The sequence below is a fragment of the Ranitomeya variabilis genome, chromosome 4 (assembly GCF_051348905.1).
Source record: "Ranitomeya variabilis isolate aRanVar5 chromosome 4, aRanVar5.hap1, whole genome shotgun sequence".
NCBI classification, from domain to species: domain Eukaryota; kingdom Metazoa; phylum Chordata; class Amphibia; order Anura; family Dendrobatidae; genus Ranitomeya; species Ranitomeya variabilis.
Genome location: NC_135235.1, coordinates 402,280,755 through 402,303,594, shown reverse-complemented (window position 1 = coordinate 402,303,594; position 22,840 = coordinate 402,280,755). Strand labels below are relative to the sequence as shown.

The following is a 22,840-nucleotide window of genomic DNA, read 5'->3' as shown; positions in this document are numbered from 1 at the left end:
ACATGGCAGGAGAAGAGCAGGGCAAATTGCATCCCATCTTGCGGTCAGTTTAACATTCTAAAACTGAAAAGATACTCTTTGAATGGGTTGTCTGGCCTTAAGCTTGTGAATCCTCACATTGTGCGCACTGCGGCCTGTGAGGATTCTCTGGTGCCAGTGTTGGGAGTGGGCAGACATGTAACTGCAAGCATGTGATTTGCATACTTCCAGCTCCTTTAAGAGTAGACTTATGTTGAGCGAGGCCTTGCCTATTTAGTAGGCTCGTGACCGCATGTATGCAAATCACTTACTTGTGGTCATGTGTCCTCTGCTCCCGATGCCGGCACTAGGGCACCAGAGAATCCTCGCAGTGCATGTAATGTGATGATTCACAAGTGTTCTGCCCTCTGAATATAGGGCAATATGTTTGTATTTTTGTGCTGGTTAGGCCTCTTTCACACTTCCGTCTTTCAGCTCCTGTCACAATCCGTCGTTTTTTGAGAATGCAGGATCCTGCAAAAAAATTTGCAGGATCCTGCATTTTCTCATAGACTTGTATTAGCGATGGATTGTGATGGATGACCATCCGTTTCATCCATCTTTCACTGGATCCTGCATAAAAAAACGGTCCGTCGGGCGGAGAAAACGTTCAGAGGAACGTTTTTTCTGCACGTCGGAAATTCGGTCAGCGACGCATCCTGCGCTGCCCGTCACTGGCTACAATAGTAGCCTATCGGTGCAGGATATGTCGCTGACTGTGAAAAGCAGGAATCCAGCGACGGGTCCCGCCTTTTCAAACTGAGCATGCCTGGAAGAATTTCCCGTCAGGAAAATTCTCTCTCGCTTGCTCTCTTTCTCTTTTTACTATTGATGCTGCCTATGCAGCATCAATAGTAACAAAATATAATGTTAAAAATAATAAAAAAAATTGCGAAATCTCGCGAGAAGTCGGAATACAAAAGTTCATACGTATTTTTGTAATGCCAAGAGGAAAGCTAAAGCATTTAGTCACTGTTTGAGCTCATGGTTTTACTCTCTATGCTCATCAATGCAATGAGTGTCTTCTATTGGCTCACCAGGATCTGACTTTTGGGAAATCATATGTCCCAGACATCTTGCAATCACAATTTGGTCTTTGTTAGTCACTCTGGATTCTACTCTCACAAATGTTCCTGCTTCTTGTACACTAACTAAAAGCATTAAATACTCCATGGAAAGCAAGAAACTTTTATTATACTTTATTAAAGGATCAAAAAGACAATGGTAAACTTAACCTGATACCTCAGGATTAATAACTATACTTTTATGTAATGTTCACCCATTGACAATAATGAATAATGACCAAATAAATTGTGAGGTTGAGAATTGTTCCACTACTGACATCTACAGTCCTTTGCAGTTCATTGTCATCCACCTGTTGCTGCTATTAAGGGGAACCTGTCACCCCCAAAATGGAAGATGAGCTAAGCCCACCGGCATCAGGGGCTTATCTACAGCATTCTGGAATGCTGTAGATAAGCCCCCGCTATATCCTGAAAGATAAGAAAATGAGGTTAGATTATACTCACCTGGGCAGGCGGACCGATCTTGTCTTTACGCTGCGGCTCCGGTGCAGGCATACTTTGTCTGCCCTGTTGAGGGCAGAGCAAAGTACTGCAGTGCGCAGGTGTTGGGCCTCTCTGACCTTTCCCGATGCCTGCGCACTGCAGTACTTTGCTCTGCACTCAACAGGGCAGACAAAGCACGCCTGTACCGGAGCTGCAGCGTGAAGACAAGAAGAGGACGTCATATTAAGAAGATGGGAGGCCCCGGATTGGACCACGATGCCCATCGGACCGGACCGCAGCGGGACCGCCCCTGGGTGAGTATAATCTAACCTCTATTTCTCATCTTTCAGAATACATCGGGGGCTTATCTACAGCATTCCAGAATGCTGTAGATAAGCCCCTGATGCCGGTGGGCTTAGCTCATCTTCCATTTTGGGGGTTACAGGTTCCCTTTAATGCAGAAGCCATTTCTCCATAATCCATATTATTAACTTCACCACACAATAGTTTTAATGTTACTGATGTATACTTTATAACATGAACTTTTTGGAAAAAATGTAACTGAAATGGTTCAATTATTTTTTCCACAGAATGGAGAGTCCAATACATGAAGTTAATGAGAATTGAATATAAATGTATAGAAGAAAACAATTCTCGTATAGGAGAAACTGTTAACCTTGAAAAGAGATATACCAACCTACTACTGATAAACGGTCATCAGGATGAAGAAGACAAAAATAATGCATTATTATCTACAGGCAGGAACCATATTGAAATAATGAACATCGGAACTTCTAATAAATATTCTTCAATCACTATCCAAAGTCTCTTTGAGCCTAATGAAGATGGACTTATCCCCAAAACTGTGGTTTTAGTAGGACCTGCCGGGATTGGAAAAACCATGACTACTCAGAAAATCATGCTGGAATGGGCCTCTGGGAATTTATTTGGTGACAGATTTGATTATGTGTTTCACGTAAGCTGTAGAGAAATCAACATCCTTTCTGGTGTCAAAAACATTGTTGGACTTATATCTAAAAGCTGTAAAATGAGCTTTTCTAATGATCTGGCATTGTCTATTTTGTCAGATTGTAGAAAAATACTTTTTATCTTTGATGGCTTTGATGAGTTAAGATGGTCCATGGAGAATGATCAGGAGTCCTATATTTGTGATGATGACCCTTTTGAGGAAACCCACAGAGAGACACTCATAAAAAGTCTCCTTATGAAACAGATTATTAAAGAGGCTTCATTGATCATTACCACGAGGCCATTCGCACTGGAAAAGCTGAAAAAGTTTATAAAGCGACCACGCTATGTTGAAGTTCTAGGATTTACAGGCCAAGATCGTCAAGAATATTTTTCTAGGTTTTTTCAAAATGAAGAACTTGCAGCCAAGGCATTGAATGTAATAAAAGAAAATGAGATAGTCTACACTATGTGTGCAGTTCCTATCATATGCTGGATTGTTTGCACTGTAATGAAGCCAAATATAAAGCAAGACTTGATGTTATCTGACTATAACACAGCCACCTCTATTTACTTGCTATATCTGAAAGGTTTAATAAAATATCATGGCAGGAACCAGCCCATAACAACATGCTTGAAGAAGCTATGTTCTTTGGCCAATGAAGGCGTCCTGAATAGAAAAATTATGTTTGATGAAGGAGATCTTGAAAGACATGGAATAGAAATATCTGAAGTGGAATCCGTATTCCTGAATGAAAATATCTTTTACAGGGAAATTGAGACTCGAACCTTCTACAGCTTCATCCACTTGAGTGTACAGGAGTTTTTTGCTGCTTTGTATTATGGTTTTGTTGAAGAAACCAAAGAAGAAACATTCTTACCAGAAATCTGTAAGGGAAATTCTTTATTGGAGCAATGTAGGCATCATCCACATTTAACTTTAACAATAAGATTCTTAGTTGGCCTTTCAAGTGCAAAATGCCCAAAGGAAACTTTATCCAATCTAGGCTGCAGTCTGCAAGTAACAACTGCAATGGAACAATGGTTTACTGGGGAAAATCCTTCCAGGTTTTATACAGAAGCAATTTACTGTCTGTATGAGACACAAGACAACAACTTATTGAAAAGGTTGATGACCCGATCATCAGATATAGTGTTTGAACATTCTTGGTATTGGTCAAACAACTACAACAAAGAGTTGACCTACTGTATAAATCATTGTTCTTGGGATTCTTCACTCACATTTTTGAACTATAAATTGGATTCAAAGGAACAAGTTGAATTATTCAATTTGCTGATGAGGTTTTCAATAGTTTGGTAAGTTGGGGTGTTTCTATGTCATCCAGGATTTTAAATAATGATGGTGTTACTATTACTTTTAAGTAACTTTATTTTAGTTTCAGTAGATGTCAGTTTGCAAACGTAGAAGATTCAGATCCCGAAGAAGAGCAAATAAGTTTCCTTCTTCGTCTAAGTGATCAACAAAGTAGAATCCAAGAACTCAGGTAAAATTGATATTTTTTATTATGCCAATATATTCCAAATAATTCTTTAATGGTAATATAATTTTATTGTGATATGTTTCTTACATGAATTTTTCTTATAAACTCAATCAAAAATGGGGACACCAATCCTTTACCCCTTCACGACATGCGCCGCATAAGTACTGTGACTATTGAGGCAAGTAAAAAGTAAAAAAAATGTTTAAAAAAAAAAAGTTCAAATCACCCCCCATTCGTCCCATTCAAAATAATAATAATAATAACAAAAATACATATATTTGGTATCGCCTCGTTCAGAATCACCCAATCTATCAATATATTAAAAGACGGTAAACAACGTAGTGAAAAAAAGTCAAAACGCCAGAATTACGTTTTTTTGGTCACTGCCACATTGCATTAAAATGCAATAATGTGTGATCAAATGATCATATCCACACCAAAATGGTATCATTAAAAACATCAGCATGGCACAGAAAGATAAGCCCTCACCCATCCCCAGATCTTAAAAAATGGAGACACTACAGGTCTTGGAAAATGATGCAATCTTTTTATTGTTTAACAAACTTTGGATTTTTTTCACCATTTAAATAAAAAACAACTTATACATGTTTGGTTTCTACAAACGTGTAATGACCTATAGAATCATAATGGCAGGTCAGTTTAGCATTTGGTGACCATGGTAAAAAAAAATCGCCAAAAAACAGTTGTGGAATTGCACTTTTTTTGCAATATCACCGCATTTGGAATTTTTTCCCTGTTTTCGAATACATGACATGTTAAAATCAATGGTGTCGTTCAAAAGTACAACTTGTCTTGCAAAAAATAACTCTTCACAAGGCCATATTGATGGAAAAATAAAAAAGTTATGGCTCTGGGAAGACGGGGAGCAAAAAACAGAAAGGCAAATACGAAAAAGGGCTGTGACGTGAAGAGGTTAAAGGTAACCCGCCAGCAGGATTTTGTTCAGTAAACTACAGACAGTCTGGTTGGCGCCGTTATTCTGATTAAAATGATACCTTGGTTGATGAAATCCATCTTGTGGTTGTTGTCTAATCTTTATTTGTAGTTTTCAGTTAGGTCGGGGTCCCACTTTCGAGTGCAATGTGAGAAACTCGTGCGAGTCTCTCACCTCAATACCTGGCACTGCCGCCGGCACTCGGGACCGGAGCGTTCAGCTGCACAGAAATACATGCAGCCGCATGCTCCGGTCATGAGTGCCGGGTATTGAGGTGAGAGACTTGCACGAGTTTCTCGCATTGCCCTAGCAAGTGGTACCCCGGCCTTAATGAGATTCTCATGCTCCGGGACGGCCTGTGGGGGGTCTTCACGTGGTGCTCTGCTTCCATATTCATCTGTATGGCTTCTAACAAGTCACTGATCCCTCACTAGTTTACATACTAAATATAATGTTTTGAGAAAAAAAATCACATTCAGCAGGCAGGTGGCAGCGGCGTTGTAGCGTGATTGCATCTATAATATCTTTGTAATTTTTTTATTTGATGATATAAATTTATTCAGAAATTAAAATTCACATTAAAAATTGAACCGGCCATACCTGCGTAGTGTGAAATATCCACAATCAGTGATGGTTTGGGGAGCCTTGTTATCTGCTGGTGTAGGTCCACTGTGATTTATCAAGACCAAAGTCAGTACAGCCATCTACCAGGAAATTTTAGAGCACTTCATGCTTGCCTCTGCCGACAAGCCTTTTGGAGATGGAAATTAACTTATCCAGCAGGACTTGGCACCTGTCCACAATGCCAAAAGTACCAATACCTGGTTTAAAAACAACAGTATCACTGTGCTTGATTGGCCAGCAAACTTGTCTGACCTTAATCCCATAGAGAATCTATGGGGTATTGTCAAGAGGAAGATGAGATACACCAGACCCAACAATGCAGACGAGCTGAAGGCTGCTATCAAATGTTGTGAATTAGACTTTTTGGCTCCCTCTTGTGGTTACTAGTGATATGACTCTGGGATTGTCTTTCCTCAGTTTGGCACCCACCTGGGTCGTTAGTCCAGGGGTGTAGCTATATAAACTTCCTGGATCCTTAGTCCAGTGCCTGGCATCGTTGTAATCAGATCCTTTCTGTTTGCTCCTGTCTGCTGGTCCGGGTTCGTGCAAAATTAAGCTAAGTCCTGCTTCTTTGTTTTTTGGTTATTTGCTTTGCTCTTATTTTTGTCCAGCTTGTACTAAATGTGATTCCTGACTTTGCTGGAAGCTCTAGGGGGCTGGTGTTCTCCCCCCGGGCCGTTAGACGGTTCGGGGGTTCTTGAATATCCAGCGTGGATATTTTGATAGGGTTTTTGCTGACCATATAAGTCATCTTACTATATTCTGCTATTAGCTAGTGGGCCTCTCTTTGCTAAATACCTAGCTCATTCTTACGTTTGTCTTTTCCTCTTACCTCACCGTTATTATTTGTTGGGGGCTTGTATCCAACTTTTGGGGTCTTTTCTCTGGAGGCAAGAAAGGTCTTTCTTTTCCCTTCTAGGGTTAGTTAGTTCTCCGGCTGGCGCGAGACGTCTAGAACCAACGTAGGCACGTTCCCCGGCTGCTGCTATTTGTGGTGCTAGGATTAGATATATGGTCAGCTCAGTTACCACTGCCCTAGGAGCTGGTTTTTTGTGCTTGCAGACTTAGTAATTATTTCTGAGACCCTCTGCCATTGGGGTCATAACAGTATGCCAGGCCAACATTGAATGTTTAATGCATTGCAGAAGTGGGATAATAAGAAAGGAAATTCTGAGTTTTTTTTTTTGTTTTTTTTTTCCTCTCTTCCTCCCCTTTACCTCTGAGTGGCTTGTGCTTGCTGCAGACATGAATGTCCAGACCTTGATTACAAGTGTAGACCAGCTTGCTGCTCGTGTCCAGGGCATACAAGATTGTTATCTCTTTTTTACGGGGCGACCCTCAGGATTGGGCTTTCTCGCTAGCGCCAGGAGATCCGGCATTGGCAAATATTGATGCGTTTTTTCTGGCGCTCGGATTGCTTTACGAGGAACCCAATCTTGAAGTTCAGGCAGAAAAAGCCTTGCTGGCTATTTCTCAGGGCCAGGATGAAGCTGAAGTGTATTGCCAAAAATTTCGGAAATGGTCCGTGCTTACTCAGTGGAATGAGTGTGCTCTGGCCGCAAATTTCAGAAATGGCCTTTCTGAAGCCATTAAGAATGTGATGGTGGGTTTCCCCATTCCTACAAGTCTGAATGATTCCATGGCGCTGGCTATTCAAATTGACCGACGTTTGCGGGAGCGCAAAACCGCTAATCCTCTGGTGGTGTTGTCTGAACAAACACCTGATTTAATGCAATGTGATAGAATTCAGACTAGAAATGAGCGGAAAAATCATAGACGTCAGAATGGGTTGTGTTTTTACTGTGGTGATTCTACACATGTTATATCAGCATGCTCTAAACGCCTAACAAGGGTTGTTAGTCCTGTCGCCATTGGTAATTTGCAACCTAAATTTATTTTGTCTGTGACTTTAATTTGCTCATTGTCTTCTTACCCTGTTATGGCGTTTGTGGATTCAGGTGCTGCCCTGAGTCTTATGGATCTGTCATTTGCCAAGCGCTGTGGTTTTGTTCTTGAACCGTTGGTAAATCCTATTCCTCTTAGAGGTATTGATGCTACGCCATTGGCGGAAAATAAACCGCAGTTTTGGACGCAGGTAACCATGTGCATGACTCCTGAACATCGGGAGGTGATTCGTTTTCTTGTTCTGCATAAAATGCATGATTTGGTCGTTTTGGGTCTGCCATGGTTACAGACCCACAATCCAGTCTTGGATTGGAAGGCAATGTCTGTGTCAAGTTGGGGCTGTCAGGGAATTCATGCTGATTCCCCGCCGGTGTCTATTGCTTGCTCTACTCCTTCGGAAGTTCCTGAGTATTTGTCTGATTATCAGGATGTATTCAGCGAGTCCAGGTCCAGTGCTCTGCCTCCTCATAGGGACTGTGACTGCGCCATAGATTTGATTCCAGGTAGTAAATTTCCTAAGGGAAGACTATTTAATCTGTCTGTACCTGAGCATGCCGCAATGCGTTCGTATATCAAGGAGTCTCTGGAGAAGGGGCATATCCGTCCATCCTCTTCCCCTCTTGGTGCGGGATTCTTTTTTGTGGCCAAGAAGGACGGATCTTTGAGACCTTGTATTGACTATCGGCTTCTGAATAAAATCACTGTTAAATTTCAGTATCCTTTGCCTCTGTTGTCGGACTTGTTTGCCCGGATTAAAGGTGCCAAGTGGTTCACCAAGATAGATCTTCGTGGTGCGTACAACCTTGTGCGCATTAAGCAAGGAGATGAATGGAAGACAGCATTTAATACGCCCGAAGGTCATTTTGAGTACTTGGTGATGCCTTTTGGGCTCTCTAATGCTCCCTCAGTGTTTCAGTCCTTTATGCATGATATTTTCCGGAAGTATCTGGATAAATTTATGATTGTTTATCTGGATGATATTCTGGTTTTCTCTGAAGGTTGGGACTCACATGTGGAGCAGGTCAGGATGGTGTTTCAGGTTTTGCGTGAGAATGCTTTGTTTGTTAAGGGCTCAAAGTGTCTCTTTGGAGTACAGAAGGTTCCCTTTTTGGGGTTTATTTTTTCCCCTTCTGCTGTGGAGATGGACCCAGTCAAGGTCCGAGCTATTCATGATTGGACTCAACCCACGTCAGTTAAGAGTCTTCAGAAGTTCTTGGGTTTTGCTAACTTCTACCGTCGTTTTATCGCTAATTTTTCTAGCGTTGTTAAACCTTTGACGGATATGACCAAGAAAGGTTCTGATGTTGCTAACTGGGCTCCTGCAGCCGTGGAGGCGTTCCAAGAGTTGAAGCGCCGGTTTACTTCGGCGCCTGTTTTGTGCCAGCCTGATGTCTCACTTCCCTTTCAGGTCGAAGTGGATGCTTCTGAGATTGGGGCAGGGGCCGTTTTGTTGCAGAGAGGCCCTGGTTGCTCGGTAATGAGACCATGTGCTTTCTTCTCTAGGAAGTTTTCGCCTGCTGAGCGGAATTATGATGTTGGCAATCGGGAGTTGCTGGCCATGAAGTGGGCATTTGAGGAGTGGCGTCATTGGCTCGAGGGTGCTAAGCATCGTGTGGTGGTCTTGACTGATCACAAAAATCTGATGTATCTCGAGTCTGCTAAACGCCTGAATCCTAGACAGGCCCGTTGGTCATTGTTTTTCTCCCGTTTTGACTTTGTGGTCTCGTATTTACCAGGTTCAAAGAATGTGAAGGCTGATGCTCTTTCAAGGAGCTTTGTGCCTGACTCTCCTGGAGTCGCAGAACCAGTTGGTATTCTTAAAGAGGGAGTTATCTTCTCGGCCATTTCTCCTGATTTGCGACGTGTGTTGCAGAGATTTCAGGCTGGTAGACCTGACTCTTGTCCACCTGACAGACTGTTTGTTCCTGATAAGTGGACCAGCAGAGTCATTTCCGAGGTTCATTCCTCGGTGTTGGCAGGGCATCCGGGAATTTTTGGCACCAGAGATCTGGTGGCTAGGTCCTTTTGGTGGCCTTCCTTGTCACGGGATGTGCGGTCATTTGTGCAGTCCTGTGGGACTTGTGCTCGAGCTAAGCCTTGCTGTTCTCGTGCCAGCGGGTTGCTCTTGCCCTTGCCTGTCCCGAAGAGGCCTTGGACACACATTTCCATGGATTTCATTTCAGATCTCCCGGTGTCTCAGGGCATGTCTGTCATCTGGGTGGTATGTGATCGCTTTTCTAAAATGGTCCATTTGGTGCCTTTGCCTAAGCTGCCTTCCTCTTCCGATCTGGTTCCTGTGTTCTTTCAGAATGTGGTTCGTTTACACAGCATTCCTGAGAATATTGTGTCTGACAGAGGATCCCAGTTTGTTTCCAGGTTCTGGCGATCCTTTTGTGCTAGGATGGGCATTGATTTGTCGTTTTCGTCTGTCTTTCATCCTCAGACTAATGGACAGATGGAGCGAACTAATCAGACTCTGGAGGCTTATTTGAGGAGTTTTGTTTCGGCAGATCAGGATGATTGGGTGACCTTCTTGCCGTTGGCTGAGTTTGCCCTTAATAATCGGGCTAGTTCCGCTACTTTGGTTTCGCCATTTTTCTGCAACTCTGGTTTCCATCCTCGTTTTTCCTCGGGACATGTGGAGCCTTCTGACTGTCCTGGGGTAGATTCTGTGGTGGATAGGTTGCAGCAGATCTGGAATCATGTGATGGACAACTTAAAGTTGTCACAGGAGAAGGCTCAGCGTTTTGCCAACCGCCGCCGCGGTGTGGGTCCCCGACTTCGTGTTGGGGATTTGGTATGGCTGTCTTATCAATTTGTTCCTATGAAGGTCTCCTCTCCTAAATTTAAGCCTCGCTTCATCGGTCCTTACAAGATATTGGAAATCCTTAATCCTGTGTCCTTTTGCTTGGATCTTCCGGTGTCGTTTGCCATTCACAACGTGTTCCATAGGTCTTTGTTGCGGCGGTACGTTGTACCTGTGGTTCCTTCTGTTGAGCCTCCTGCTCCGGTGTTGGTTGAGGGCGAGTTGGAGTACGTGGTGGAGAAGATCTTGGATTCTCGTCTCTCCAGACGGAGGCTTCAGTATCTGGTCAAGTGGAAGGGCTATGGTCAGGAGGATAATTCCTGGGTGGTTGCTTCTGATGTGCATGCGGCCGATTTAGTTCGTGCCTTTCACACTGCTCATCCTGATCGCCCTGGTGGTCTTGGTGAGGGTTCGGTGACCCCTCCTTAAGGGGGGGGTACTGTTGTGAATTAGACTTTTTGGCTCCCTCTTGTGGTTACTAGTGATATGACTCTGGGATTGTCTTTCCTCAGTTTGGCACCCACCTGGGTCGTTAGTCCAGGGGTGTAGCTATATAAACTTCCTGGATCCTTAGTCCAGTGCCTGGCATCGTTGTAATCAGATCCTTTCTGTTTGCTCCTGTCTGCTGGTCCGGGTTCGTGCAAAATTAAGCTAAGTCCTGCTTCTTTGTTTTTTGGTTATTTGCTTTGCTCTTATTTTTGTCCAGCTTGTACTAAATGTGATTCCTGACTTTGCTGGAAGCTCTAGGGGGCTGGTGTTCTCCCCCCGGGCCGTTAGACGGTTCGGGGGTTCTTGAATATCCAGCGTGGATATTTTGATAGGGTTTTTGCTGACCATATAAGTCATCTTACTATATTCTGCTATTAGCTAGTGGGCCTCTCTTTGCTAAATACCTAGCTCATTCTTACGTTTGTCTTTTCCTCTTACCTCACCGTTATTATTTGTTGGGGGCTTGTATCCAACTTTTGGGGTCTTTTCTCTGGAGGCAAGAAAGGTCTTTCTTTTCCCTTCTAGGGTTAGTTAGTTCTCCGGCTGGCGCGAGACGTCTAGAACCAACGTAGGCACGTTCCCCGGCTGCTGCTATTTGTGGTGCTAGGATTAGATATATGGTCAGCTCAGTTACCACTGCCCTAGGAGCTGGTTTTTTGTGCTTGCAGACTTAGTAATTATTTCTGAGACCCTCTGCCATTGGGGTCATAACAGTATGCCAGGCCAACATTGAATGTTTAATGCATTGCAGAAGTGGGATAATAAGAAAGGAAATTCTGAGTTTTTTTTTTGTTTTTTTTTTTCCTCTCTTCCTCCCCTTTACCTCTGAGTGGCTTGTGCTTGCTGCAGACATGAATGTCCAGACCTTGATTACAAGTGTAGACCAGCTTGCTGCTCGTGTCCAGGGCATACAAGATTGTTATCTCTTTTTTACGGGGCGACCCTCAGGATTGGGCTTTCTCGCTAGCGCCAGGAGATCCGGCATTGGCAAATATTGATGCGTTTTTTCTGGCGCTCGGATTGCTTTACGAGGAACCCAATCTTGAAGTTCAGGCAGAAAAAGCCTTGCTGGCTATTTCTCAGGGCCAGGATGAAGCTGAAGTGTATTGCCAAAAATTTCGGAAATTGTCCGTGCTTACTCAGTGGAATGAGTGTGCTCTGGCCGCAAATTTCAGAAATGGCCTTTCTGAAGCCATTAAGAATGTGATGGTGGGTTTCCCCATTCCTACAAGTCTGAATGATTCCATGGCGCTGGCTATTCAAATTGACCGACGTTTGCGGGAGCGCAAAACCGCTAATCCTCTGGTGGTGTTGTCTGAACAAACACCTGATTTAATGCAATGTGATAGAATTCAGACTAGAAATGAGCGGAAAAATCATAGACGTCAGAATGGGTTGTGTTTTTACTGTGGTGATTCTACACATGTTATATCAGCATGCTCTAAACGCCTAACAAGGGTTGTTAGTCCTGTCACCATTGGTAATTTGCAACCTAAATTTATTTTGTCTGTGACTTTAATTTGCTCATTGTCTTCTTACCCTGTTATGGCGTTTGTGGATTCAGGTGCTGCCCTGAGTCTTATGGATCTGTCATTTGCCAAGCGCTGTGGTTTTGTTCTTGAACCGTTGGTAAATCCTATTCCTCTTAGAGGTATTGATGCTACGCCATTGGCGGAAAATAAACCGCAGTTTTGGACGCAGGTAACCATGTGCATGACTCCTGAACATCGGGAGGTGATTCGTTTTCTTGTTCTGCATAAAATGCATGATTTGGTCGTTTTGGGTCTGCCATGGTTACAGACCCACAATCCAGTCTTGGATTGGAAGGCAATGTCTGTGTCAAGTTGGGGCTGTCAGGGAATTCATGCTGATTCCCCGCCGGTGTCTATTGCTTGCTCTACTCCTTCGGAAGTTCCTGAGTATTTGTCTGATTATCAGGATGTATTCAGCGAGTCCAGGTCCAGTGCTCTGCCTCCTCATAGGGACTGTGACTGCGCCATAGATTTGATTCCAGGTAGTAAATTTCCTAAGGGAAGACTATTTAATCTGTCTGTACCTGAGCATGCCGCAATGCGTTCGTATATCAAGGAGTCTCTGGAGAAGGGGCATATCCGTCCATCCTCTTCCCCTCTTGGTGCGGGATTCTTTTTTGTGGCCAAGAAGGACGGATCTTTGAGACCTTGTATTGACTATCGGCTTCTGAATAAAATCACTGTTAAATTTCAGTATCCTTTGCCTCTGTTGTCGGACTTGTTTGCCCGGATTAAAGGTGCCAAGTGGTTCACCAAGATAGATCTTCGTGGTGCGTACAACCTTGTGCGCATTAAGCAAGGAGATGAATGGAAGACAGCATTTAATACGCCCGAAGGTCATTTTGAGTACTTGGTGATGCCTTTTGGGCTCTCTAATGCTCCCTCAGTGTTTCAGTCCTTTATGCATGATATTTTCCGGAAGTATCTGGATAAATTTATGATTGTTTATCTGGATGATATTCTGGTTTTCTCTGAAGGTTGGGACTCACATGTGGAGCAGGTCAGGATGGTGTTTCAGGTTTTGCGTGAGAATGCTTTGTTAGTTAAGGGCTCAAAGTGTCTCTTTGGAGTACAGAAGGTTCCCTTTTTGGGGTTTATTTTTTCCCCTTCTGCTGTGGAGATGGACCCAGTCAAGGTCCGAGCTATTCATGATTGGACTCAACCCACGTCAGTTAAGAGTCTTCAGAAGTTCTTGGGTTTTGCTAACTTCTACCGTCGTTTTATCGCTAATTTTTCTAGCGTTGTTAAACCTTTGACGGATATGACCAAGAAAGGTTCTGATGTTGCTAACTGGGCTCCTGCAGCCGTGGAGGCGTTCCAAGAGTTGAAGCGCCGGTTTACTTCGGCGCCTGTTTTGTGCCAGCCTGATGTCTCACTTCCCTTTCAGGTCGAAGTGGATGCTTCTGAGATTGGGGCAGGGGCCGTTTTGTTGCAGAGAGGCCCTGGTTGCTCGGTAATGAGACCATGTGCTTTCTTCTCTAGGAAGTTTTCGCCTGCTGAGCGGAATTATGATGTTGGCAATCGGGAGTTGCTGGCCATGAAGTGGGCATTTGAGGAGTGGCGTCATTGGCTCGAGGGTGCTAAGCATCGTGTGGTGGTCTTGACTGATCACAAAAATCTGATGTATCTCGAGTCTGCTAAACGCCTGAATCCTAGACAGGCCCGTTGGTCATTGTTTTTCTCCCGTTTTGACTTTGTGGTCTCGTATTTACCAGGTTCAAAGAATGTGAAGGCTGATGCTCTTTCAAGGAGCTTTGTGCCTGACTCTCCTGGAGTCGCAGAACCAGTTGGTATTCTTAAAGAGGGAGTTATCTTCTCGGCCATTTCTCCTGATTTGCGACGTGTGTTGCAGAGATTTCAGGCTGGTAGACCTGACTCTTGTCCACCTGACAGACTGTTTGTTCCTGATAAGTGGACCAGCAGAGTCATTTCCGAGGTTCATTCCTCGGTGTTGGCAGGGCATCCGGGAATTTTTGGCACCAGAGATCTGGTGGCTAGGTCCTTTTGGTGGCCTTCCTTGTCACGGGATGTGCGGTCATTTGTGCAGTCCTGTGGGACTTGTGCTCGAGCTAAGCCTTGCTGTTCTCGTGCCAGCGGGTTGCTCTTGCCCTTGCCTGTCCCGAAGAGGCCTTGGACACACATTTCCATGGATTTCATTTCAGATCTCCCGGTGTCTCAGGGCATGTCTGTCATCTGGGTGGTATGTGATCGCTTTTCTAAAATGGTCCATTTGGTGCCTTTGCCTAAGCTGCCTTCCTCTTCCGATCTGGTTCCTGTGTTCTTTCAGAATGTGGTTCGTTTACACGGCATTCCTGAGAATATTGTGTCTGACAGAGGATCCCAGTTTGTTTCCAGGTTCTGGCGATCCTTTTGTGCTAGGATGGGCATTGATTTGTCGTTTTCGTCTGCCTTTCATCCTCAGACTAATGGACAGACGGAGCGAACTAATCAGACTCTGGAGGCTTATTTGAGGTGTTTTGTTTCGGCAGATCAGGATGATTGGGTGACCTTCTTGCCATTGGCTGAGTTTGCCCTTAATAATAATCGGGCTAGTTCCGCTACTTTGGTTTTGCCATTTTTCTGCAACTCTGGTTTCCATCCTCGTTTTTCCTCGGGACATGTGGAGCCTTCTGACTGTCCTGGGGTAGATTCTGTGGTGGATAGGTTGCAGCAGATCTGGAATCATGTGATGGACAACTTAAAGTTGTCACAGGAGAAGGCTCAGCGTTTTGCCAACCGCCGCCGCGGTGTGGGTCCCCGACTTCGTGTTGGGGATTTGGTATGGCTGTCTTATCAATTTGTTCCTATGAAGGTCTCCTCTCCTAAATTTAAGCCTCGCTTCATCGGTCCTTACAAGATATTGGAAATCCTTAATCCTGTGTCCTTTTGCTTGGATCTTCCGGTGTCGTTTGCCATTCACAACGTGTTCCATAGGTCTTTGTTGCGGCGGTACGTTGTACCTGTGGTTCCTTCTGTTGAGCCTCCTGCTCCGGTGTTGGTTGAGGGCGAGTTGGAGTACGTGGTGGAGAAGATCTTGGATTCTCGTCTCTCCAGACGGAGGCTTCAGTATCTGGTCAAGTGGAAGGGCTATGGTCAGGAGGATAATTCCTGGGTGGTTGCTTCTGATGTGCATGCGGCCGATTTAGTTCGTGCCTTTCACACTGCTCATCCTGATCGCCCTGGTGGTCTTGGTGAGGGTTCGGTGACCCCTCCTTAAGGGGGGGGTACTGTTGTGAATTAGACTTTTTGGCTCCCTCTTGTGGTTACTAGTGATATGACTCTGGGATTGTCTTTCCTCAGTTTGGCACCCACCTGGGTCGTTAGTCCAGGGGTGTAGCTATATAAACTTCCTGGATCCTTAGTCCAGTGCCTGGCATCGTTGTAATCAGATCCTTTCTGTTTGCTCCTGTCTGCTGGTCCGGGTTCGTGCAAAATTAAGCTAAGTCCTGCTTCTTTGTTTTTTGGTTATTTGCTTTGCTCTTATTTTTGTCCAGCTTGTACTAAATGTGATTCCTGACTTTGCTGGAAGCTCTAGGGGGCTGGTGTTCTCCCCCCGGGCCGTTAGACGGTTCGGGGGTTCTTGAATATCCAGCGTGGATATTTTGATAGGGTTTTTGCTGACCATATAAGTCATCTTACTATATTCTGCTATTAGCTAGTGGGCCTCTCTTTGCTAAATACCTAGCTCATTCTTACGTTTGTCTTTTCCTCTTACCTCACCGTTATTATTTGTTGGGGGCTTGTATCCAACTTTTGGGGTCTTTTCTCTGGAGGCAAGAAAGGTCTTTCTTTTCCCTTCTAGGGTTAGTTAGTTCTCCGGCTGGCGCGAGACGTCTAGAACCAACGTAGGCACGTTCCCCGGCTGCTGCTATTTGTGGTGCTAGGATTAGATATATGGTCAGCTCAGTTACCACTGCCCTAGGAGCTGGTTTTTTGTGCTTGCAGACTTAGTAATTATTTCTGAGACCCTCTGCCATTGGGGTCATAACAATCAAAGCAACATGGGCTTCCATAACACCTCAGCAGTGTCACAGGCTGATAGCCTCCATGCCATGCCGCATTGATGTAGTAATTGATGCAAAAGTAGCCCCAACCAAGTATTGAGTGCATTTACTGAACATACATTTCAGTAGGCCAACATTTCGGATTTTAAAATCATTTTTTCAAGCTGGTGTTATACTAATTTACTGAGATAATGACTTTTGGGTTTCCGTTGGCTGTAAGCTATAATCATTAACATTGACAGAAATAAATACTTGAAATAGATCACTCTGTTTGTAATGACTATCTAATATATGAGTTTCACTTTTTGCATTGAAGAACTGAAATAAATTAACTTTTTGATGATATTTTAATTATGTGAGATGCATCTGTATATTGTATATATATATATATATATATATATATATATATATATATATATATATATATATATATATATATATACAGTATATATATATATATATATATATATACACACAAAAAATAAGTGAACACTTAAATAACAGAATATAACTCCAAGTAAGTCAAACTTCTGAGAAATCGAACTGTCCACTTAGGAAACAACACTGTTTAACAATCAATTTCACATGCTGTTGTGCAAATGGAGACACACTCAATAAAGGAGTGGTTCTGCAGATGGGGACCACAGACCACATCTCAGTACCAATGCTTTCTGGCTGATGTTTTGGTCACTTTTGAATGTTGGTTGTGCTTTCACACTCGTGGTAGCATGAGACGGACTCTACAACCCACGCAAGTGGCTCAGGTAGTGCAGCTCATCCAGGATGGCACATCAATGTGAGTTGTGGCAAGAATGTTTGCTGTGCCTGTCAGCGTAGTGTCCAGACGCTGGAGGCGCTACCAGGAGACAGGCCAGTACACCAGGATACGTGGAGGGGGCCGTAGGAGGGCAACAACCCAGCAGCAGGACCGCTACCTCAGCTTTTGTGCAAGGAGGAACAGGAGGAGCACTGCCAGATCCCTGCAAAATGACCTCCAGCAGGCCACAAATGTGCATGTGTGTGGTGAAATATGTGTGTGTATATATATATATATATATATATATATATATATATATATATATATATATATGTGCAGTGGACTTTGTATAGATTTGTTATGTAACTGGCAATAAAGTACCATCTGTCTTGAAAGCTGCAGGTTCTCACCCTGGTGTTAATATGTATTTTCCTGAGACAAGTAGACTTCTGTCTCCAATCTCACCAGGGGGTCCTGCTAGAAGCCAAGAAGAAAGGTAACATTTGACACCTCCTAGCTCTTGTAAGAGAGATGTGAGAACTCTTACCCAAAGGATCTCAAGAGAAAATAATACATTCATTGGGGGCGCGGCCGTGGTCCAATCAAAAAAACAAGCAATTATATTAACCTGAGGGGCTGGTTTAGAAACCTGACCTCCAGGTTGAATGTAGTTCTGTTCACCTTGAGGGGTGCAGTTTTTAGAATGGTGTCACTTTGGGGTATTTTCTATCATATAGGACCTTCAAAGTGACTTCAAATGTGAGGTGGTCCCTAAAAAAAATGGTTTTGTAAAAATGAGAAATCGCTGTTTAACTTCTAATCCTTATAACTTCCTAACAAAAAAAAATTTTGGTTCCAAAACTGTGCTGATGTAAAGTAGACAAGTGGGAAATGTTACTTATTAAGTATTTTGTGTAACATATCTCTGTGATTCAAGGGCATGAAAATTCAAAGTTGGAAAATTGTGAAATTTTAAATTTTTTTGCCAAATTTCCATTTTTTTCACAAATAATCGCAAGTCATATCAAAGAAATGTTACCACTAACATGAAGTACAATATGTCACGAAAAAACATTGCCAGAATCACTGGGATCCATTGAAGCATTCCAGAGTTATTACCTCATAAAGGTACAGTGGTCACAATTGTAAAAATTGGCTTGGTCATTAACATGCAAACCACCCTCGGGGGTAAAGGCGTTAAATAGACTGATGTAAACCCTAAAAAAAAAGCAGTGAAATTCCAGGTAGTGAGATAGCAAAACACGAAAAAATGTCAAGGGAGTGAATACTTTTGCAAGCCACTGTAAGTATAAGGCCGGAGTCAGACACAATTGGTCCGATTTTGTCTGCCGAGAATTGCACAAATGTTCTCCGTATGGTTATCCGTATGTCATCCGTGTGCAATGCGAGGATGCGATTTTCTCACATCTAAGCATCCGTGTGACATCCGTTTAGCATCCATATGGCGAGATTTTCTTGCCAGCTTGCAAAATGGACGTATAATGAATCCCAGCCCAGAAAATCATGAATAAATGATGTGGAACCCTATTTATTGGCTCATAAGTTCCATCCTAGAAGCCAAAAAAATTGTGCAGTCTTCCGCGCAATTTTCTTCGCCAGAGAGGGAAAGCCGACGGGCGGGGCTGATATTTGTAGCATGGGAAGGGGTTAATACTCATGGATCTGCCCAGTCTATGAATATCAGCCCGCAGCTGTATATTTAGCCTTTACTCGATTTTCTAATAGGGGTACCCCCACAAAAAATGTCGTGGGGTCCCTCTATAATTAATAGCCAGAAAGGCTACGTTGACTGCTCTGAGCTGATATTCATAGCCTAGGAAGGGGCCATGGATATTGACCGCCCTGGCTAAAAATATCAGCACCCAGCCACCCCAGAAAAGGCGCATCTATAAGATGCACCAATTCTGGCACTTAGCCTCTCTCTTCCCATTGCCCTGTAGCAGTGGCATATGGGGTAATAAGGGGTTAATGTCACCTTGCTATTGTAAGTTGACATTAAGCCTGGTTAATAATGAAGAGGTGTCAATAAGACACCTATCCATTATTAATCCAATAGTATGAAAGGGTTAAAAAATACACATACATTAAGAATAAAGTCTTTTAATGAAATAATAAAACACAGGTTTTCCATCTTTATTACACTCTCAATCCAAGCGAAGCCCTCGTTCTCCTGCAAAAAATCCAAAATAAAAAAGCAACAATATCCCATACCTGTCCGCCGTACAGTCAAGTCCCACGCTGCAATTCATCTCAATTGGTTAAATAGTTTACAACCAGGAGCGGTGTTAATGCTACCGCCCCAACTGTAAACCACTGTGTAATGAGTGAAAAGCTGCCTGCGCAGCCTCCCCGCCTGACCGGACATGACCTCTGTAGCGTGGGAAAGTTTCTGAACTTTTTCCGAGTTCACGCAATTTTTTTCCATGAATAAATTTGTTAATTTAACACTTACATCTCCAAAATTTAACACACACATAGTACTAACATTATTAGTCAGGGACATTTATAAATCTAACTGATATGCAATGGTTTACTGTATGTAAACCATGTGTCATATCCTATCTGCTTCTGCAATGATTTTACAGAAGCCGACAATTGAATTATAGGCTATTCTGCTACCTAACTCTCTATGAAATATAAATATATATATATATGTGTGTGTGTGTGTGTGTGTGTGTGTGTGTCAATGACAGATATATACTGTATGTACCTATACTCTGTGTATTTATTTTATCTATTCTATTCTAACCTGTCAGTGTAATTTTACATTACATCGCACTGAATTGCCGGCTTTTCAAAAGGACACCAGCGCGTATTTCTCTCAAGTCACACTAATGGTCCATGTGGTGTGTGAGTTTTTCTCGCACCCATAGACTTTCATTGGCGAGTCTCGACCGATATACGGTACAAATCACAGCATGCTGCGATTTCACTCGCACGTATAATATGGCTGAGAAAAAAACGGATGATGGGAGCTGCCCCATAGATTAACATTGGGCCGAGTGCTATGCCATTTTTTATAGCATAGCACTCGTCCGTATTATACGGTAGTGTGACTCCGGGCCTAATAGGTAGAAGTCTTGGCTGAATTTTTCCAGATCAACTGCCATTTATAGGGTGGGATTAACAATATAACATTCAAATAAAGAAAAAATTATGCTTTTTTCCAGGTTTAATGAATCTTTTCTGCAAACACCATTATGCAATGATCTACACATCCTTGTAAGAAGCCAGTCTTTGACTAAATTGTGCTTAACATGGAAAGCATTGCTTCCTTCAGGAGTAAAATATCTGTGTGAGGGACTCAGACATCCGAGCTGTATCCTGCAGGAGTTGAGGTGAACTTTTCATATTATGTAGTAATGAGAAATTAGAGGGCTATCAGTATAAATAGGGCACTTTTTACTGCCTCAAACACTGTATCACTTTTGGGATACCATACTGTACCAAGTAAAACTACTCTATGATATTCAAAATATTCAATGATATTCCATCCTGTCACAGTTTAGCTGGTTGCCGACTGACTCCATCATCATGTGAAGATCTAAGTTCTGTTATTAGTACAAACCACATTCTAAAAAAAATGGACCTGTCGTGTAATTTCCTTGGAGACTCTGGAGTAAAATTTCTATGTGAGGGACTCAAACATCCAGGCTGTACCCTGCAGAAACTAAGGTGAGGAGGAAGCTATGATTTAAATAATATTTACTATAATATTATATAAAAATATAATACTATAATATATTTAATAATATTTCAATGGGGGAAGGTCTAGAATTAAAATATTTTTGATGACATTCACAATTTCTATACTTGGACTATGAAAGTCAAGAATCGTCAAGATGAATTGCCCATATTCTATAAGACATTATGGACGTTCCATTTCTTAAGTCCAAATAACTAGTTGTTGGGTTAGTGTCCATATGTTTATAGTTATATGACATGATACATTTTTGTTTTATTAGTAAATTTTGATCTTGGATCATCAAAGTTTTGAATGATATCTCTAGAATGTCTCTAACCTAGAGCTGGGCAAAGTGCATCCTGTGGGCCACATCTGGCCCTATGGCTCTTATAGTATGGCCGAAGGGCTCAAAACAGTAACCTGCAGGCCGTACCAATCCCACAGCTGCCGTTTGTCCGACTCCTCCCGTTTCCAGATGTCACCGCTATCCACATCCTCAGGATACAGACAGCGGTAAATATAGTAGTCGAGGATAGCGTCTTGGCTCCTACTTCCAATAATCAGCATGTGCGACTCAGACATCAGATGCAATGACGTCATTATATCGCATCTACTGTGCAGATATGTGTTGTTTTTTTATATGAGTATGCAATGTTTGCATGTATATAGGGGGATATGTGGGGACTCATACTGCATGTAGGGGGCTGTGTGGGGACTCATATTGTAGCTAAGGGTCTATGTACAGGATCAAACTGTATATAGGAGGCTATGTAGGGGCTGATATTCTATATAGAAGGCTAGGTGGGGTCTCATACTGTATATAGAAGGCTAGGTGGGGTCTCATACTGTATATAGAAGGCTATGTGGGGGTTCATACTGTATATAGGGGGTTATGTGGGGGTTCATACTGTATATACAGTAATGTTCAAAATAATAGCAGTCCAATATAACTAACCAGACTAATCACTGTTTTTGGTATAAATTATATCTCCACATGTCAAACAATTCACCAGTTGGTGCAGCAGATTCTAAATAAACCGACAGACTCAGCATTCAAGATCTGCATGTTTTTGAGTATGTGTATTAGAATAATTAATTGAAAGGGGGTGTGTTCAAAATAATAGCAGTGTGGAGTTCAATTAGTGAGGTCAATCATTCTGTGAAGAAACAGGTGTGAATCAGGTGGTCCTTATTTAAGGGTGAAGTCAGGACTAGGGTTGAGCGAAACGGATCGGTCAATTTAATAAATCGCCGACTTTCGTCAAAGTCGGGTTTCGTGAAACCCGAGCCGATCTCAGTGTGGGATCGGCCATGCGGTCGGCGATCTTCGCGCCAAAGTCGCGTTTCATATGACGCGTTCAGCTCCATTTCTCAGCCAATGAAGGTGGACGCACAGTGTGGGCAACGTGATGACATAGGTCTCGGTCCCCACCATCTTAGAGAAGGGCATTACAGTGATTGGCTTGCTTTCAGCGGCGTCACAGGGGCTATAAAGGGGCGTGCACTATCTGTCAGCCACTTTCTGACACTGAAACTGTGTAGTGTAATACAGTGGGCCTGATTTTCCCAGCAGTCTCCCACACCTATAAAGGGAAATTTCTATTGCCACTAAGTGCATCTGCGTCCGTCCTGTTTGTGGCATATCTGTTAGCCACTTTCTGACACTGAAACTGTGTAGTGTAATACAGTGGGCCTGATTTTTCAAACAGTCTCCCACACCTATAAAGGGAGATTTAATTTCACAACAAGTTTACGTACACCTTCTACCTGGTTTTACAGTACCATATAACGGTTGTTAGTTTGGTTACATTTTTCCAAGAATGAGGAAGTCTGGTGGAAGAGGTCCTGGCCGTGGGCGGTCATTGCCAGCTGGTAATGATGGTAGTGGTGGCGGAGCATCAGGTGGTCGTGGGAAAAGCAAAATAGCACCTAAGGCCGGCGTCACACTGGCGAGTTTTACGGACGTATGAGCGCAGAAAATACACCCGTAAAATACGCATAACACACAGCCCAATGATTCTCTGTGTCCCAGCTCCTATCAGCTTTATTTTACTGATCCGTATTA

General features: G+C 43.1%; 1 protein-coding gene across 5 annotated transcripts in view; it reads left to right on the top strand.

Moving 5' to 3' along the window:
• LOC143764925 (NACHT, LRR and PYD domains-containing protein 3-like) overlaps positions 1-22,840 on the top strand; it is a 178,414-nt gene that overhangs the window by 104,616 nt on the left and 50,958 nt on the right. For 4 of the 5 annotated variants that reach the window (XM_077251043.1, XM_077251042.1, XM_077251039.1 and 1 more), the window contains 4 exons: positions 2,117-3,812; positions 3,893-4,000; positions 20,261-20,428; positions 20,595-20,765. In XM_077251043.1, the coding sequence (XP_077107158.1) occupies positions 2,117-3,812; positions 3,893-4,000; positions 20,261-20,428; positions 20,595-20,765 (2,143 nt within the window). The remainder of the gene's footprint in view (positions 1-2,116; positions 3,813-3,892; positions 4,001-20,260; positions 20,429-20,594; positions 20,766-22,840) is intronic. The other variant, XM_077251044.1, reaches the window with a different exon arrangement.